Genomic DNA, 19,307 nt, shown 5'->3' on the forward strand with positions numbered 1-19,307 from the left:
CACGGTGTCAGAAGTGGGTGTGTGTGCCACTGGGTTAGGATATTCTCTGTTCTGAGGAAAGAGAACGGCTTCTGAAGGGCACTTGGAATAACGTGAGGCGCCAGCTGGCTCTGCACGTGCTCCATTGGCAGTAAAGGTGCTGTGGGATGCCATGCAGCAGCATCTTTGTAGTATAGCTGGGGGAGAGGATGGCAGGCTACTGGCTGAAGCAGCTGCTCTTTGCGGTAAGCACTTACATGCAGTGTGGCACAAAGGGTCTGTATTGTTGGGTTAGGAATAGAAATCCAGAGGTGTCACTGAATATCCCCAGTGGTCAGGGTGCCTGCTGCTGGCCCTGGGTTGGTGCTGTGCCATGGGGCTGCGAGTGGTCTTAGAACCATAGACTCATAGAACGGCCTGGGTTGGAAAGGCCCACAATGCTCATCTCATTCCAACCCCCTGCTATGTGCAGGGTCGCCAACCAGCAGCCCAGGCTGCCCAGAGCCACATCCAGCCTGGCCTTGAATGCCTGCAGGGATGGGGCATCCACAGCCTCCTTGGGCAACCTGTTCAGTGCGTCACCACCTCTGGGGGAAAAACTTCCTCCTCATATCCAACCTAACCCCCCCCTGTCTCAGTTTAAGACCATCCACCCTCCTGTTTATACACTCCCTTCAAGTACTGGAAGGGCACAATGAGGTCTCCCCGCAGCCTTCTCTTCTCCAGGCTATACAATCCCAGTTCCCTCAGCCTTTCCTCATAGGAGAGGTGCTGCAGCCCTCTGACCATCTCAGTGGCCCTCTTAGTGGTCACTGTGCTGTGGGTGTCCATCGTGGGCTCCTCCATGACTGCACCGCTCTCCCTCTGGGGCTTCACGTGGCACAGACTCAGTACCACGTGGGTGCCTTAATTCATTCCCAAATCATTCTGGGGCAAAGTCCTTCTCTTCATAACGTTTCATAACGATAGCATTGCCCTCCTTTTGGATTGGGGTCATGCAGTACTAACGCTGCCTGCTCTTTGTTGCAGATCCTTCAGCCACCGGGCCAACCGTTATAGCAAATGGTGACCATGGGATGGAAGATCACCGCCCGGGTAAGTGCCAGCACAGAACCTGTTGCCTTCATTTGTCCTTGGAGCAGTCAGACCTCCCTGGCGCTCGTCTTCATCAAGTATTTCTCTGCAGGGGGTTGGTTTTACTTCGTCCTCTTTTAGATGAGCTCTTTTGAAGCCGTGCTCTGTGTGTGTTATCCACACTCAGCGTGGGAAGGTGGCACCCAGGGCACTGCTACCCAAATGGCTCTCCAGGACACCCAGATGTTCTCAGCAGAGCTCTCTCCTAACCACAACATAACATACAAGTCTGGCATCTGCTCCCATTGGGGCGGGTGGGGATGTTTCTTTCTTTCCCCCCCTACTCAGGACTCGTGGAGGCTCTAAGAGCTGCTGTTTGTTCTGCAGCTTCTCCTGGGTGCTCCCATGGCTGCCTCGCTGTTACTCAGTCCTAGTGCTGGCTTTGGCCGTGTGCTGTCAGAGCTGGAGCTGAGCTCTCAGGCAGCACAAGGACAGCTGATTTCATGAGCAACTTGTGATAAGTGGGCCAATATTCCAGACTGGCAAGGAATCTGGAGCGTAATCCATCTCTCTATCAGCATGGCACATGCTGGAGTTATCCATCTTCAACCTTTGATGACAGACAGCAGTTCCCTCTTTTGAGACCTTCTGCTGTCAGTTTCCAGTTCCATCAGGAGGAGCAGCACAGCTCTCCGAGGCTGCATGCAAAGCCAGCAGAGCACTTCTGTGTGATGGAGTCGGCCTTGGCTGCCATGCGTGCTGCCATCCTGCTGTGCTCACAGCAGTAAGGATGCCCCTGAGCTGCCCACGGAGCACATCCTGTCTTTTTAACACATAGATAACAGAATCAGGCGTAGGCCACGGCAAGTGTGGCTGCTGAAAGGCCTTGGGAACCTTTGCAGAACTCCTGAATTTGTGCTTTAAAGGAATTCTTGATACGTTTTCAATGGGAGCGTTGTGGAGGCTTAACTCCTTGTGCACGGGCTGCAAACAGCTGTGATCAGAGATACCTTCATGTGTCCGCAGCCCTTCAGCTTATTCATATCATCCGCCTTCGTGGGGCAGAGCTGGAGTGCTTTTCCTGCTAAAGGCTGTCACGAGGTGACACCAAAGCAGCAGAGGCAGCGTGTCAAAGGCAGGCATTGAGTTAATGAGGTTCCTTGGAACGGCACGAGGTCTACACAATGGAGCTGTTGCACTGTTTCTTTCCCCGCCACGCTCTTCCTTATGGAATAGCAGGAAAAGCAATGTTCCTATGTGTGAGAGCAAGGGATAAATGCTGCTCGTAAGGCAGGCAGTGGAGACTTTCACTCCCGTAGAGCTGAAGAGCAGCTGAAGCCCTGCAGAAGCTCAGGGAGGTTGTCCCGGAGCAGTGGTGGATGTCAGTGGGCTCCACACGGAGTCAGTGCTGCTGTCTGTGTTCCGTGTCCAGGCAGCACACAGTGGGCTCTCTCGTGTTCCGCTGCTCTGTTCCCTGTGCTGTCTCTTGGAGCTGCAGTGATCCCTATGGCCGTGCTGTGGGGCTGGGATAGGAGCAGCTCCAAGCAGGGTGGTGCTCGTGGGGTGCAGCTTTCTGCTGGGAGAAGGCTGTGCCCGGAGCTGCAGGGAGCGCTCAGCAGCTCGCTGTGTTCACGTTGGGTTCCCAAACAGACTTAAGGGAAGTACTGGGGAAACACAGTTAGGCTCTTTGGGAATGCAGGTGTCTGCTTATCTCCCCAGCCTGGAGCATGGGGAGCGTTGCAGTGCTTCTCACCTGTCCAATACATCGAGGTGCTGACTTGTCCATGTCTCACTGCTCACTGCCCCAGCGCCGGCAGAACGCAGCGGGGACGGCCCTGCACTGACTGCAGGATTGCTCTCCCTGCAACCACGATGCATTTATATGATGGACACAGGGATGTGCATAGGTCAGTAGTTCAGAAAGTAAAATCAGTGTGCCACGGGGCTGAGAATCATAGAACCATAGGATGGCCTGGGTTGCAAAGGCCCACAGTGCTCACCCAGTTCCAACCCCCTGCTATGTGCAGGGTCTCCAACCAGCAGCCGAGGCTGCCCAGAGCCACATCCAGCCTGGCCTTGAATGCCTGCAGGGATGGGGCATCCACACCTCCTTGGGCAACCTGTTCAGTGCGTCACCGGAGGGTGGCAGCTCTTTGGGGAGCTCCATCTTGGCACGTTGTTTCTTCGCTCCGTGTGTGTTCTTTTGCTCTGGATTGGAGAACATGAGAGCTACCGAGCAGGAGCTGTGAGTTGGGCCCCCAGCACAGCGACTGGAAGCAGTCATTGCTGCTTCCTTATAAGGGTAGGTGGAGCAGCAGTCGGAGCAGTGCTGGGGGAGCAGCCATGCACGCCTGCTGCACGTGGGGCGGCGTGGGAGGGGGGAGGCAGCACTGAGTGCTGCAGTGGGGCTGCGCGAGTTCAGAGTGCCCAGCGGAACTAACAGCAGCTCTGAAACAGAAACAAAAGTGATCTTTGAACAGCGCTACGTTTGCAACTCCTGACGCGGGATATTTGCCCAAAGGTCAAAGGAATTTCATTAAAAAAAAAAGAAAAAAGAAATTTGTGGAAAGAAATCCATCAAGGGTGCTGAGATGGATGAGTGGGAGCAGCGCTCGTTGCACTGCTGTCTGTTATGCTGCTGGGAGCAGTGATCTGCACTGGCTGTGCCCACTCTCCCTTCTTGGCTGGCCAACGTCTTTCAGAGCAGCCCACAGAAATGCTTTGCCACTGAGTTCAGTGCAAACTGTGCTTGTAAGCAGCATCCCGAGCTGCTGCTCCAGCAGCACTGTGCCACTGATGTGCCACTGATGGTACCACTGATGTGCCATTGATGTGCCACGGATGTGCCAATGATGTGCCACAGGTGGTACCACTGATGTGCCACTGATGTGCCACTGAAGTGCCACTGATGTGCCACTGATGTGCCACTGATATGCCACTGATGTGCCAATGATGTGCCACTGAAGTGCCACTGAAGTGCCACTGATGGTGTCTGATCACAGCTGATCTTTGCAGCGTTGTGCCCCAGGAAGGCTGGGCTGCCTTCACAGACACCTGGAGAAGCAAACTGTGCCATCTCTGACCCGGCTTTGGGCAAATCTCCTGGCTGCACGAGATGAAATGTTGCTTGTTGTGCAGTGTGCTACCTGAATGTCCATGTTTGTTTACTAATGACTTGCGCTTTTCTGCCCCTTTCCCCATCCCTTTTCCCTCTCCTCCTCCTTTTCCCCTCTTCTATTTTCTCCTCCTAGAAGCCTAGACTGTCTCCTAACACTGGGGCTGCCACTGTTACAAGACCAGTGTCCTTTTCTACCTGCCATTGCTCTTCTAAAACCTTCAGCATTTTGCAGAGCTCTTGCTTTACACCTCGGACTTTGCACGTAGAAGAACCCAAGGGCGGCAGCGCCGCGGCCGATCAGCCCTCCTCCTCCTCCCTGTGCTCTGCAGTGCTTACTGAGACCTTCCTTTCTTTCCGTGAGCACAGCTGTGCACAGTTGCTTGCTCACTGTTTCGGCGCTCCCGCTGCATTCACATCACAACCACAGCTCCGCTTTCGGTTGAAGCACCCTTAACTGTCAGCTGAACGCTGCTGTCGCGGATGGTGGGCGGCACAAGGTGGGGTGCTGCCCTGACGGGTGCCCTTTTGTGGTGGAGGAGTGCACTGTGACTGCAGCACGGCTCCCACTCACCTTCCCCCTTGCAGCTTCGGCACCTTCCCATAGGAGGTTCTTATCCCCAACGACGGCGTCTTAACGAATGGGTGGTTTAAGCATCTGTCGTGGAGACTGGAGGAGCCCTTTAGGGGTGGCCACGTCCCTCTGGGCTGTGGGGGGTGGGCTGTGGGCACTGCCAGCAGTTGGGGATGGAGAAGGCTGGGAGGTTCTGCGCTGCTTTGGGTGAGACAAACCCAGCTGGGCTCCTCGCAGACCCATGCGGGGGCTGTTTGGGGACGGGGTGTTGTGTGGTTACCATTGCTTTGCCCACAGCGCCCGCTGAAAGTGCAGCATTTGTGAGCCAAACTGCTCTGAGGTGCAGAATACGACTCTCCAGAAGCTGTTACTGTAAGACTCCTGCCAAAAAGAGGTAGCAGCTTCTTAGGGAAGAGAGCAGCTGTCAGTTGGACCCCCCCGGCGCCCCCCTTTCAGCTGCATTACAGCAGCAGCCACGCAGCGCTGGGTGCAGGAGCAGCACAGCTCTGCTGCGTACCGCCGCTCCCACCGCCTCCAGCTGCCCTCCGGAGCTCCCCTTCCAGCAGAGGCCCATCCCATCTTCGTTATTAGGGACCGTCTGAGCCCTGCTGCTCCCCACCCCGTGCCTGCGTGGCTGCAGTGGCTGCTGTGTCACCAGGCCTGGTTCCCTGGGGCTGTGCCACACGTGTGCCCGGTGGCAGCTCTGCCCTCCTGGCGTGGTCTGATGGTGCAGATGGGGCGAGGGGAGCAGCTGGGGGCCCTCCTCTGGGCAGGAGGTGCTCTCCCCCTTTTCCGTTGGCTGTTGCCAAAAGCAGAGCTTCGTGTACTCGTTTGTTGAGGACCTCCTGTACCTGTTTGCTGAGCTCGGTGCCTCGAGCCGTCCCTTCTCACCTCTTGCCTTAAGTGGGCCCAGTGCCCCAGGAACAGCGTGAGGGATCTTCAGACCGAGCGGCAGAACTCTGCAGGGCGCCCACACGCAGTGCCCCCGCAGTGCTTTACTTCAGCCAAGGGCAGGCGTTGTGCAGGCACTGCCCTCGGGAGCTCCGTGGGGTCCCAGCGGCACCCGTGGGTCCCTTCCGAGGGGAGGTTCTGTGCTCCTATGGCCGCCGATGAAGCAGGGGCACGCAGGGCGCAGTCGCTGTGTCACAAGCAGTGCATCCCATCACACTGCCATCGCCTTCCCCGGGTTTCCATCCTTGTTTTCAGTAGGTTTCCAAACCCGTGCGTGGCCGTGGCTGCGGGAGGAGCTGCTGCTTTCCTCAGCCCTCCCGTGGCCCCGTGTGCCCACGTGCTGCAGGTGGGCTGTCCCTGCTCAGCACTCAGCGGCAGTGCTGCGGGTGCTGCCGGGAGCCTCACGCTGTGCCAACAGCTCTGCACAGCAGATGGGTACCTGGGAGCCTTTGGGCCTTTCACCAAGCAGCGACCAAACGTGTTGCGGTTTCAGCTCTGCTCTCCCTGACTCTGGCCGGGTTTCAGAGGTAATGATGCACTCGCAGGATGCACTCTCACCTTTCCGTGCTTATAACCCTATCCGTGTCACCTCTGGTTCTCCTCACTGCTGCCAGTGCTGTGTCCCACGCGGAGCTGTGTATCGCTGCCGAATAAAGCCCTGCAATAAACACCTCAAACGAACCTCCCGCGTTGTACTGTGGTGAGAACCTCCTTGGTGCTGCTGGGCATCGCTGCTCTCGTGGCTGAGCGCTTCCAGAGGCCGTGGCTCAGAGCAGAGTGCCGTGGCTGTGCTGCGTGATGGGAGTTTGCAAACGCGTCCGGCGCAGCGCAGCAGAGCTGAAACGCTCTCATGGAGCCCACGTGGTCGGGTGCTTTGAAGGGGGTGCAAAAAGAGAAGGAAGGAAAATCGGCTCTCGCGGCGCTGACGGCATAGCGAGGGCTGGGGAGGGGTGGGGGCTGCTTCCTCGGTGCAGGGAGCATAGCAGCACGCAGGGAGTAGCTCTTTGGTGGTGCTGGGGGTGCTCGGCTCCTGCGGGGCTCACGGAGATACAGCACGGCTGCGGGATGCTCACCCACACGTCGTGGCATTCCTGAGCGCTGTGACGGCTGCGTGTGGCTGTCGGGTTTTGGAGTGGTTATATGGAGGGCTGAGCACACAGGTGGCGTCCCGTCGGCGTGGGGCAAAGCCAGGGGACGTCCTGCTGCTGTGGGGACAGAGCCGGGCACCCCGAAGGGCCAACTGTGCCCACTGCCGCAGGGCGGGTGCAGGAGGTGCAGAGCTGTGGCGCTCCACAGCGCTGTTCTGCATCGCGTTCTGCTGCGGGGCTTTAAACTGAGGGGTTGCATTGCTGAGCAGTGCAGCCCTGAGCCCCTCCTGCTCTGCTCCGTGGCTGCGCTTTGTGCGGAGCCCACACGGGTGACCCCGGTGGTGGTGCTGAGTTTTCTGCCTCCTCCTGGTTGGCGGGTTGGGAATTGCAGTGAGTGCTCCCCTCCGAACTCTCCCTTTGTGTGCACCTCGGGAGGGCCGCGTGGGGTTTTGGTGCAGTGGGAGCAGCTCCTTCGCAGAGCCCCGATGTTGGGAGATGAAATAGAGGAAGCGTTGCTCAGCAGGTGGGGGAGCAGCTGCTGCCAACACGGAGCTCCTCCTGCAGATGGAAGCTGTCTGTGTGAGGACGCAGAGATGTCGTGGTGCCCCTTTGGGGTCAGGCAGGTGTGCATTGGTTGCATAGCACCGATGGGCACAGGGAGCTCCTCTGTGTGCGTGTTCTGCTATAGCTGTCCCATCGAGATGGCTTTGGTGCAGGGTTTCTTTGGAGCAGCGAGTTTAGTGCAGTTCCTACCATAGAACTGTAGAAGCCTGGGCAGCCTGGGCTGCTGGTTGGCGACCCTGCACACAGCAGGGGGTTGGAACTGATGAGCACTGTGCTCCTTTGCAACCCAACCATTCTGTGGTTCTATGATTCTAACCATTCAGGTTGGAAAAGACCTTTGAGATCATCATGTCCAACTGCCACCCCCCCTCCGTGCCCACAGCTCCTGAGCATCTCCAGGGACAGAGATACCCCCCTGGGCAGCTGTGTCGGCACCCGACTGCTCCTCGCAGTGGGAACTGTCCCTAAGGTCCAACCTGACCCTCTGCTGCTGCACCGTGAGGCCGTTCCCTCTCACCCTATCACTGTCACCCGGGGGCAGAGGCCGACCCCACCTCCCCACCACCTCCTTGCAGCAGTTGCAGGCAGCAATAAGGTCACCCCGAGCCCCCACCGCTCCGCACCGACCCACCCCACACCCTCAGCCGCTCCCACCGCACTGTGCTGCACCCCCCCACGCCCCGCTCCCCTCTCTGCACTCCCCCCGGGACCCCCATGGGGGGCCCAGCACTCAGCTCAGCACTGCAGCGCGGCCCCACCGCTGCCGTACAGAGGGACGGCACCTCCTGCTCTGCTGCCAGCACTGCTGCTCACACAGCCACGATGCCGTCGGCCTTCTTGGCCCCTGGGCACAGCGCTGGCCCACGGTCAGCCTGCTGCCAGCTGACACCTTTTGTGTTCATTTCCCTTACAAAATTCAACCTGCACGGAGCCCGGATCCCATCAGCAGAGCGCTGTGATGGGCACTGTGGGATGCAGCATAACCGCATGGGGGAGAGCAGTCAGCCCAGGCTGCCCAGCCCAAGGCAAGGGACGGCTGCAGCCCCAGCACTGCGGGCACCAGCAGCTCTGCAGAGGGCTTTTTGTTGCACAGGGGCATGTTTTTATGGCTATTTTGGGTCTGTGTGAAACAAACGATGGCTTCTGCTGAAGGGCAGAGCGATGCTGGCGCTGCTGCCCGTGCCTTTGCTTCATCCCGTGGTGCAGTAATGCTGCTGGGCCTCTCCTGTCTGCTGCTGGAGGAGCACTGACACCCCTTCCCATTCCAGGTGCCTTCCTGGAGACGTGCTGCAAACTGTGCTCTTTCTGAAAGCTCCCGGAACTGCTTTAAATGCAATGCATGGTCGTGGTGCTATGATACGGGCTGTCTTTTTGGGTAGTTTTAATGAATCACTGGAAGAGAAAAAGTAAGAACAGCAAGTTGCTCTTGCTGCAAGTTTCAGGTCTTGGGCTGTGTCCCATAGCAGTGCTGGGCTGTGTCCCATAGCAGTGCTGGGCTGTGTCCCATAGCAGTGCTGGGCTGTGTCCCATAGCAGTGCTGGGCTGCAGGCCGTGCACAGCATGGTTTGGGTGCAGAGCAGCCCCTGCCCACTGCCCAGGGCTGTCAGTGAGGGGTCAGACCTGCTCACATTCCAGCATTTGCTGTCCTCTGACACGAGCAGGGCTGCTCTTCCCCTGCGTTTAATGACACTCAGGGAGATTTTCTTCCTGGGCTGTAGTCTTGTTTGCTGCTTGGATCAAATCAGCTTAAGCCGTTGTGTAACGAGCTCTGTGAGCTCTGATTTGCAGGGGGGGACGTGAGGAGATGCTGAGCATCCCAGCAGTGGGGCTGCAGCCCCGGGCAGTGGGGTTGGAAGGGGGAGGTGGGGATGGAGGGCGGTGGGGTTAAGGGCAGGGCTGTGGGGGCTGGCAGTGCTGTGCCCTCTGCTGGCTGTGGCTGTGGGGCGGTCCATCGCTGTGCCCCCCCTCCTCGGTGCTTTCCTATCAGCCTTCCACCTCTGCTTGTCCCACTGTGCTTTTAAGCTTTGATCCAGAAGTGCACCGTGTCTTTCTGACTGCCAGATAAGCTCGCAGAACTGTTCAGGTGGGAGCCCTCCCCACCACCCCCTCTGCCCATCTTCCCCAATGCCACATCCCTGCGGTTCTGCAGCACCCCCAGCACAAAAGCACCTCCCTGGGCAGCTGTGCCAGCACTGCCTGCTCTTTGGAGGGGGAACTGTCTCAGCCTGACCCCCCCCAGCGCAGGAGAGACCAGCAGGAGCTCCGTCCCGCTGTGTTCTGTCACCCACGGGCAGGTCACGCTCTTAACCCACGCCCACAGCACCCAGTTTTGCTGTCATTGCCATCTCTGGGACATTTCTGCATCCAAGGGTTACTTTCTTTGTTCCTCCCTCATGCCTGGGCCCACATCCCCTTTCTTTTCTTGCTTATTCCAGTGGTTTATGGTACATTTGTTGGCAGCGACCCTTTAGATAAGCGGAGTTCATACGAAGTTCATGCTTGCAAGCCTTGCCAAAGGGAACAACACAGTGCAGTGGAATACACGTCCATATGGAGCTTAGTCTGAAAGATAACCACCTTTCTGCTGTGTCTGATGTCTCTGTGCTGCTCTCCATCCTATCTGAAAAGTCGTGGCTGTTGGGCGAAGTCCCCGGGGAGTGGAAGAATGGAAACATCACTGCTATGACAAGGAAGGGAGGAAGGAGGACCCGGGGAACTACAGCCTGGTGGGCATCACCTCTGTGCCTGGGAGGTCATGGAGCACATCCTCCTAGCGGCTGTGCTAAGGCACGTGAGGGGTGAGGAGGCCATCCCAGGCAGCTTCACCACGGGGAGGTCGTGTCTGACCCATCTGCTGGACGTCCATGATGGAGCGATGGCATCGGTGGACAAAGGGAAGGCAGCTGCTGTCGTCTGCCTGGACGTGGGCACGGCCTTCGGTGCGGTCCCCCACCACAGCCTTGTCTCTAAATTTGGGGAGATGTGGGTTTGAGGGTGGACTTTGTGGTGGATAAGGAGTTGGGGGGGTTGTGCTGAATGGCTCCATGTCCGGGTGGAGGCCGGCGATGAGTGGTGGTGTCCCCCAGGGGTCTATTATAGGACCGACGCTCTTCAGCATCTTCATCAGTGACACTGGTGATGGATTGAGCACCCTCAGCCAGTTTGCTGATGACACCGAGCTGAGTGGTGCAGTCCATACAGCAGAATGAAGGGATGCCATCCAGAGGGACCTCAGCAAAGTAAAAACATGGGCCCATGTGAACCTAAGGAGGTTCAATGCAACAAAGTGCAAGGGGCTGCATTTGGGTCGGGGTGACCATGGGATGGGCCCAGTAAGCTGCTTAGTGGGGACGGCTGGTTAGGAGCTGGGCGTCCTTTGCGTGGCTTTGGCTTGAGCTTTCCCGTGCCCTGCAGGTTCATCTGTCCTGAGATGCTGAAGGCTCCTGGTGGCTGCGCTGCCTTCTGCTGCTCCCACGTGCCGGGCTGTAGCAGCTCCTGCATCTAAGAGGATTGGTGCTTTCCTCAGAGACAGCCATGGGATTAAATGATGGCACGTAATTCTGCGGGAGTCCTTTCTGTGCAGGCTGTAACTTGGAATGTTCGGCGGCTCTTGGCCAGCTTTGGTCTGCGGAGGGAAATCGGGGTGGATGTTGGGAAGGGTTTCTTCTCCAAAGAGCGTTTGGGCGCTGGCACAGCTGATGGGGGTCACCATCCTGGGGCGATCCAGAGCTGCAGGGATGTGGCACTGGGGGACGTGGGCAGTGGGCACGGGGGGGTGGGCTGGGGGGGTCTCAGAGCCCTTCTCCAACCTGAATGGTTCTGTGATCCTATGAGTTGGGATGGGCTGCTGGTTGAGCGCTGTGCTTTTAGAGGTGCCGCCAACCCCTGGGGTTCCACGCAGCTGATGGTGGAGCCGGGTGGTGAGCTGTGGGGGTTGGCCATACGGCAGCACGGGGCACTGGGAGCCAGCAGGGATCACCACTGGGGGCTGTGCAGTGCGTGGCCCTAATGGGCCTTGGCAGAGCAGAGGGCCGGAGGTGGCTGCGCTCCGGATGGGACGCTGCACGCTGTGCCCTGATGGCACAGCAGTTTGTGTTGAACGCCTCCTGGTGCCAGCTGAAGACGTGCAGCTGTAGAATGAAGCTGTGCATCGGGGCAGGAAGGGCAAAGCTGCTGGGGTAGCAGAGAACAGACAGCCCATCGCTGCCTCCAGCTCAGCACAGCGCCTCCGAGACGTGAGGGGTGGTGAGGTCTGAGGAGATGCTTCTGCTTTGTCATGGAGGGAACGTCTTCATTATTTATGGTGGTTATAAAATAGGGTTCTTGCCGTGTCGTGGTGCTGTGCTGTCACCTCCCTGCTCAGATGGAGCATCAGCTCAGCAGCACTGCGCTGCTACGGCCCCATCCGCTCCAGCACACAGCTCAGGGACAGAGCAGAGACCAAACCCTGAAAGGGGTCTGAAAGGGCATTTCCAGGCAAATATGGCTGAGTGGGGGGAGTGCGGGGGGGAGGGGGAGGCAGGATGGCTCGTTAAAGAGATGGAGTGTGAAGTCTCATTGATGGAGATCAGCCTTCCTGCAGTCAGCTCAGTGGGGTGTCCTTGCAGCCCATCTGCCCAATGGGGGACTGCTTTGTGAGACCACCACGGCAGTCCTGCACTCATCTGGGACACAGCTCACGTCCACAGCAGTGTGAGTGCACCAAAGCGTGGAATCATGCAATCACAGAACGGCCTGGGTTGCAAAGGAGCACAGTGCTCACCCAGTTCCAACCCCCTGCTATGTGATGGTCGCCAACCAGCAGCCCAGGCTGCCCAGAGCCACATCCAGCCTGGCCTTGAATGCCTGCAGGGATGGGGCATCCACAGCCTCCTTGGGCAACCTGTTCAGTGCGTCACCACCCTCTGGGGGAAAAACTTCCTCCTCATATCCAACCCAAACCTCCCCTGTCTCAGTTTAAAACCATTCCCCCTTGGCCTGTCACCATCCACTATCCACCATCAAACATCACCTGTGCTGGCCCAGCTGGGTGCTGCAGCCCTGCACCGGGCTCTCCTCCCTGGGCATCCCCCACCCCTGGCTGTGGGGCTGTGCTCCCTGCTCTGGGTGACCCTGCTGGGGTGTGGGAGGGGACCAGAAGGACCCCCAGCTGCCCCCACCCTCAGCCCCATCACGCTGCGCTTCTGGGATTGCTGGAAGAGGTGCAGCTTTGGGGCTTTGGAAGTTCACTGCCTCCATTTCTTGCTGCTTGCTTCCATCCCCAGGGCTCCGTGCAGTCGGCCGCTGTGTGCTGGAGCTGTGCTGTGTGTTTGCAGGAGCAGCCCCGTTGTTTCAGTGCTCCCATTCCCCAACGGGCGGCCCTCCCTGCTGGGCTCCGCGCTCTCATCTGCTTTCATCAGTGCTCATGGTCAGGAGTGCAGGGAGTGCGGGTCTTTGTGCTTCAGCCACAGCACCCCGGGCAGCACTGCAGGTGGCTGGAAGGCTGTGCAGAGGAAATGGACCTGGAGCTGTTGGGTGATGCTGTGCTGACTGTGGGCCAGCGCTGTGCCCAGGGGCCAAGAAGGCCGACGGCATCGTGGCTGTGTGAGCAGCAGTGCTGGCAGCAGAGCAGGAGGTGCCGTCCCTCTGTACGGCAGCGGTGGGGCTGCGCTGCAGTGCTGAGCTGAGTGCTGGGCCCCCCATGGGGGTCCCGGGGGGAGTGCAGAGAGGGGAGCGGGGCGTGGGGGGGTGCAGCACAGTGCGGTGGGAGCGGCTGAGGGTGTGGGGTGGGTTGGTGCGGAGCGGTGGGGGCTCGGGGTGACCTTATTGCTGCCTGCAACTGCTGCAAGGAGGTGGTGGGGAGGTGGGGTCGGCCTCTGCCCCCGGGTGACAGTGATAGGGTGAGAGGGAACGGCCTCACGGTGCAGCAGCAGAGGGTCAGGTTGGACCTTAGGGACAGTTCCCACTGCGAGGAGCAGTCGGGTGCCGACACAGCTGCCGGGGGGGGGTCTCTGTCCCTGGAGATGCTCAGGAGCTGTGGGGATGTGGGGATGTGAGGATGTGGGCAGTGGGCATTGGGCATGGTGGGGTGGGCTGCGGTTGGGTGTGGGGATCTCAGGGCTTTTGTCCATCCGTGCTGGTTTGATGACTGTATGACCGCAGAGCGCAGCGCAGCCCTTCTCTGTGAGCCAAGGTCAGACGTTTCAGTGCTGTCTGTATTTTTCCTACGCCAAAACCAAGAATGAGGCCCTGACTGCAGCAGTGCCCCGCAGCGCCGTCACTGCGCCCTGCGTGCGCTCGGAGCCTCGGAAGGTTCCCGACAAGCCTGGAAACGTCCGCTCTGTTCAGCATCAGCAGTGCTCTGTGCTGGCTGCGTGCCCTGCTCTGCCATGCACATCTGGGTGAGACAGCTTGCTGGGAGGCCGCGGATCTGACTCAGGCAGGTTTTGCTTTGTGGTTTGGGTGTGCAATGCGTCCGTAGGAGCTGCGGCGCACGGACCGAACCCGTTGCTCCTCTGCTGCTGAGCTCCATCCCCAGGTGGCTCCTGCACGTGAATAGAGGTACCCCTGGGGTTGGTTTTAGAGCTGGGAAGGTCTCATTAGCCCTGCACTGATTGCAAACGCGCCTCCTTGGTGAGGAATCTGGAGGTTCCGAGCAAACTGGGTGACCTCTCAGGGCTGCGGGAGGGCCAACGCGGTGCATCACATCTCTTGGAGCAAAAGCTTGAGCACTGGAATGGGTTGGCCAAGCAGGTTGTGGGTGCCCCATCCCTGCAGGCATTCAAGGCCAGGCTGGATGTGGCTCTGGGCAGCCTGGGCTGCTGGTTGGCGACCCTGCACATAGCAGGGGGTTGGAAATGATCACCGTGCTCCTTTGCAACCCAAGCCATTCAGTGATTCTATGCTAAGCTTCCTGAACGAGAAGCAATACAACTGTAGATCCTTCCCATGCTATGCAAATGGCTTCATGCTTTGATGTCCCTGCTGTCATTAATTTGACACATTTGGAGATGAATGGCCATAAAAGTCTTCTTGCAGACGCGGCAGATAGGTTTCACCCCGCCTGCTGCTGAGCTTTGAGCGGCGGAAAGTAGGTCAGCAGCCTGTAATCTCAGCATTAAACAAACATGACTGCGGTGCTGAGGGGGGAATTGCTATTTTAAGGGCTTTGCAGAGCTGGTGGGTGGTGGGGATGCGTGCACATCTATGGTGAGGGCTGCAGGAGTGACACGCGTGGATTGGTGCTCCGAAGGGGGACAAGCCCCCTTCGGAGCACCAATCCACGCGTGTCACTCCTGGAAGTGCTGAGAAATGTAGGTCAGGAGAAGTGAAGGCAGCAACCAAACCCTGTGCTTTGGGAGGGGGAAGGGATGGTTTGGGGTTTGTTTGACTGGGAGGGTTACCAAGAGTGGGGTCCGGCAGCAGAGGGGTGGCCAGCAGGGACAGGGAGGGGATTGTCCCTCTCTGCTCTGCCCTCCTGAGGCCCCATCTGCAGTACTGCATCCAGGTGTGGGGCCCCCAATACAGGAAAGGCAGGGAGCTGTTGGAGAGGGTCCAGAGGAGGCCACAGAGATGCTCAGAGGGCTGCAGCACCTCCCCTACAAAGACAGGCTGAGGGAGCTGGGCTTGTTCAGCCTGGAGAAGAGAAGGCTGCGGGGTGACCTCATTGCAGCCTTCCAGGACCTACAGGGAGCCTCCAAACAGGAGGGGAGGCAACTCTTGGAAAGGGCAGATAACAGCAGGACGAGGGGAAATGGTGTGAAGTTGAAGGAGGGCAGATTGAGGTTGGATGAGAGGGGGAAGTTGTTTGCTATGAGAGTGGTGAGGTGCTGGAACAGCTGCCCAGAGAGGCTGTGGATGCCCCGTCCATCCCTGGAGGTGTTGAAGGCCAGGTTGGATGGGGCCCTGGGCAGCCTGGGCTGGTCTGAAATGGGGAGGTTGGTGGCCCTGTGTGTGGTGGGGGGTTGGAGCTCCATGATGGGGGTCACCATCCTGGGGTGTCCCAGAGCCGTGGGGATGTGGCAGTGGGGGATGTGGGCAGTGGGCATGGGGATGTCAGATGTCTCCAACCTGAATGGTTCTGTGATGAGTTGGAAAGTAAATGCATGTGATAGAGGCTGTTCTTCGGCATACCTTTAGTAAACGTATGAGCAGCAGTGAGAAAAGGGCTGTGGGCTGATGCTTGTGCTGATGGTGAGCTCCTGAGTTAAACCTGCTGGAAAAATGGGGAGCAAAGAAAGGCAGGTTTGTGCGTATAGGGCAGGACATGCACAGACACATTGCCATGGCTGTGTTGGGCCCAGTAAGGGTGGGATGCCAGCAGACACAGCCTGTGAGATGGAGAATAACCCGAGGTGGAACGGACCTGAAAGGATCATTGCATCTGGCAATGGGTGAGAGCTGTAGGAGATTCAGGTACAAAGTGATGTGTCAGAAAGAAAGGGCTTTCTGATTGGAAAGCCGGGAGGGATGAACAAAGGATCCCATTGCACAGAGCTGGAGGAGAACGTGGTGCAGGAAGGCTGTGGTGTTCAGACCGTTGTCTCCTTTCGTTGTGCCCTGTGTTAGCTGGTGAGCAATGCAGGCCTCAGCAGGGGGGAAGAGAAATGTTAAAGCAGGTTTAGATCCAACTGCGTGCTGTTCAGCCCCGCTGGGGTGAGCAGGAGATGGAGCACAGCAGGGTCAGCCCCGAGCTGCTGCTGGAACCCGTGGGGCTGGGGGTCAGCGTGTGGGGATGGGCTGAGAGCTGAGGCTGACCTTAAAGCTGAGGAAAGGCTTTGCATGGAGCTCAAGGGGTATTTGCAGGCTTGTTTTTAGCAATAGCTTGGGTGAGCGTGGTTTGGTCTCTGTGCGGAAGGGTGAAGGGGGCCCAGAGGGGGTGGGAGCTCCAGCAGCCTTAGCTTTGCTGCTGCAGGACTTCCATGTGTGCAGCGTTGCGTTGTGCACTGCCTGCATTCCATATGCATCCATATGCATCCATGTGGGATGGCTCTGTGGGTTTGGTATGGCTTTGGGTTGGAGGAGTCACTGGTAGGGCGTGCAGAAAGCCCTGTGCTGCAGGGAGGAACCCCATGTGAAGCACCAACGCTGCCCATGGAACCAACCCAGTTCTCAAAGTCCCGGTTTTTAAACACAGATGACAACAAAAAGCCCACATAAAAGAGCAGAGGTAAGGAATCGTAGTCCAGAGCCTGGAGGTAAAGCAGCACAGTCCTGTAAGCCCACCGCCCTCCAACAGACGTCCTTCTCAGTTCACTGTGCGCTCACTTTTTGGGGCCCAAAGTGATGAACTCCCATTGAACTTTGCAGCTCCTGACTGTGCATCTCTGACGCTGGTTGTGGCTGTCAGAAGCACTCAGCTCTTTTAGCATTCCAGCTTATGTAACGGCGTGGAATTTCATCAGGAAAGCAATAAATGCTTCTCCAATTGTCAGCACCATCTGAAATGCCCTCCAGCTTCCTGTGGGCCCATCGCGTCTTCCCGATCTTCCCCATCCAACTCGGTGGTGGATTTTAATTTGCTTTTCCCTGCAGCGAGGTCAGTTTTAACGTAACCTCATCCAGCTGTGGGTGCAGGGCAGGCTGCTGGTAGCTGAGGCTTTTCCATGTAGCTGCTTGTCTGCATGTCCCCTCCGTCCTGGGGCGTGGGTGCAGCTCGTCTGCAGTGCACATCTGCAGGGCTTGGAGCCTTCTGTGGGGTGAGGCAGGAGTCTGAGGTTGCTGGTGTTGGTGGAGCAGTGCAAAGCAGAGGAGCTGGGATGCTCCCAGTGCAGCTCACAGCTTCACATGGGGCATAAAACCATGCATGCTCCCAACTCCGCCTGCTGCCTACGTTCATAGAACCATAAGACGGCCTGGGTTGCAAAGGAGCACAGTGCTCATCTCATTCCAACCCCCTGCTATGTGCAGGGTCGCCAACCAGCAGCCCAGGCTGCCCAGAGCCACATCCAGCCTGGCCTTGAATGCCTGCAGGGATGGGGCATCCACAGCCTCCTTGGGCAACCTGTTCCAACCTTGCTTCACATTCCTTGCAGAGGAGGGGTAGGTGAGCCCTGCTGAGGCTGTGCAGCCTCAGTTGCTTTGGATTGCTGGTGGGTGGGGATTGCTCCACCAGCACTGGGAGAGCTCTCGGTCTCAGTGGGTGCCTTCAGCACACCCGGCATCCCATGGAGATGCTGCAGCAGTGCAGCGGTCTGAGCAAATTAGCTTGGGGATCAGCCGTACGAAAGAAGCTCTTAAGCTTCTCTTTCCCTCTTTGCTTGGTTTGGCTCTGGCAGGGGCATCCCGTGGCTGCAGACTCATTAACTTAGAAGATACTTAACCTCCAGCTAGAAATCTGCCCGGTGACCTCCCAAGATTAGCATCTCCCCCAGCAAAAAGGCTTTGCCACCGTAATCCCCTCCCCACAGTGCCTCCGTCCGTGCGGCGTGGAGCTCTGAGCTCCTGGGACAGCCCTGCTGTGGGTGCTGCTCTGCGTGCATCCCCTCCTCAGCTGCCTCCCGTCACCCCGCTGGTGTCTGCAGGGCAGATGACAGAGGAAGGAAGCCGGGGCTGGCAGTGGCTGTGCTGAATGCTCTGCGTGTCCGGATCAGCCCGGGGAAGGCTGTGTGCATGGGATCCGTATTCCTGCTCTCAGAAGCGACTTTGCTGTGTAAGTGTGCTGCGAAGGGAATGCTTTTCTTCAGCTGAGGCTTTGTCAGCTGTTGCCTTCTGTTGGCTGACCTTAGCGCTGCTCATGACGAGGCGTTCAGCTGGGAGCACAGCTTTAATGCCGGAGGGCACGGCAGCTCCGTGGGACGTTTAGTTCTGTTTTGTGCCGTGTCTGCTCGGTGTTTGGAGGCGTTGGGCTGCACAGCTCCTTGGGGCGCTCAGCCGGTGGGCTCCGTTTGCTTTGGGCACGGTGGTTCACCACGTGGGTGCTGCGGCGCTTAGCTCTGCAGAGCTGCATTCGGAGCTGGGAAATCCTCTTCCCTGCAGTTCTCTGCCATCTCCTTCCTCATCCTCCGCTGGGCTCACTTCACTGAGGAGGACCCGAACGTCGGGGTGGGGAGGGGACAGGAGGCTGCAGGTGTCAGCTCTGCAGTCCTATGGCCAGGGAAGCAGCACACCACGTGCCCGGGAGCGGCGATGGGTCTGTTGTAGCACTTGGTCTGGGAGCTGACACTGCCCACGCTGCAGCCCGTGTTTGGCACACTGATGGAGCAGGAGCAGCTCGAGGGGAGCTGCTGCTCCCAGCTGCACTGCACAGCTGCTGCTCCTTTGCTGGCCATCAGCTGTGCCCTGTGCTGCTGGGGATGAGGCTGTGAGCAGAGAGGTGGTGCTGCTTCTGAGCCCTGCCTTCAGCTGATGCCTCGCGTGATGTTTCCCATCCAGGAGGGCTGGCATCACACTGCACCAGGGGAGGCTTGGTTTGTGTTATGGGGACAATTCCTTCTCCAAAGGGCGATCAGAGCTGGCACAGCTGCCTGGGGGGTGGGGGTCACCATCCTGGGGGTGTTCCAGAACCAGGGGATGTGGCACTGGGCTGATGGGCAGTGGGCATGGGGGGGAGGGGGGATGGGAGTGGTGGCCTCGGGGTTCTTCTCCAGCCTGAATGGTTCTGTGATTCCAGAATGTGATTCCTGTGATTCCAGGGTGGACACCGTGGGGGTGGGCTGACGGTTGGACTCGGTGATGGTAGAGGTTCGGTGGTTCTGTGATTCCATGATACCAATCACACAAAGTCGTAGAATGGCCTGGGTTGGAAAGGACCTCATGGATCATGAAGCTCCATCCCCCCTCCCGCAGGCAGGGCCACCAACCTCCCCATTTCATACCAGCCCAGGCTGCCCGGGGTTCCCCAGCTGCCCCCCCCCCCAGCTGCCATCGGCTCTGGTGGCCGTGGGCACAGGGCAGCAGGGAGCCACTGGCAGAACCACACTGAGATGCCAACAGCATCTGTGGGGCTGCATCATGGCCATGGGCATCGCTCCCCTCATGGGCA

At 58.5% G+C, this 19,307-nt stretch overlaps 2 protein-coding genes across 40 annotated transcripts in view; both read left to right on the forward strand.

Moving 5' to 3' along the window:
* GIMAP7L5 (GTPase IMAP family member 7-like 5) overlaps nucleotides 1-19,307 on the forward strand; it is a 598,436-nt gene that overhangs the window by 285,554 nt on the left and 293,575 nt on the right. The window lies entirely within an intron of this gene.
* Nucleotides 1-19,307, forward strand: part of MAP4 (microtubule associated protein 4) — a 115,689-nt gene that overhangs the window by 45,487 nt on the left and 50,895 nt on the right. For 37 of the 39 annotated variants that reach the window (XM_015281160.4, XM_015281158.4, XM_040696470.2 and 34 more), the window contains one exon: nucleotides 1,009-1,074. In XM_015281160.4, the coding sequence (XP_015136646.2) occupies nucleotides 1,009-1,074 (66 nt within the window). Of the gene's footprint in view, nucleotides 1-1,008; nucleotides 1,075-4,304; nucleotides 6,375-19,307 lie in introns of those variants that run through there. The other 2 variants (XM_040696488.2, XM_040696489.2) reach the window with 1 other exon arrangement.

Source organism: Gallus gallus, chromosome 2, assembly GCF_016699485.2.
Source record: "Gallus gallus isolate bGalGal1 chromosome 2, bGalGal1.mat.broiler.GRCg7b, whole genome shotgun sequence".
Taxonomy (NCBI): domain Eukaryota; kingdom Metazoa; phylum Chordata; class Aves; order Galliformes; family Phasianidae; genus Gallus; species Gallus gallus.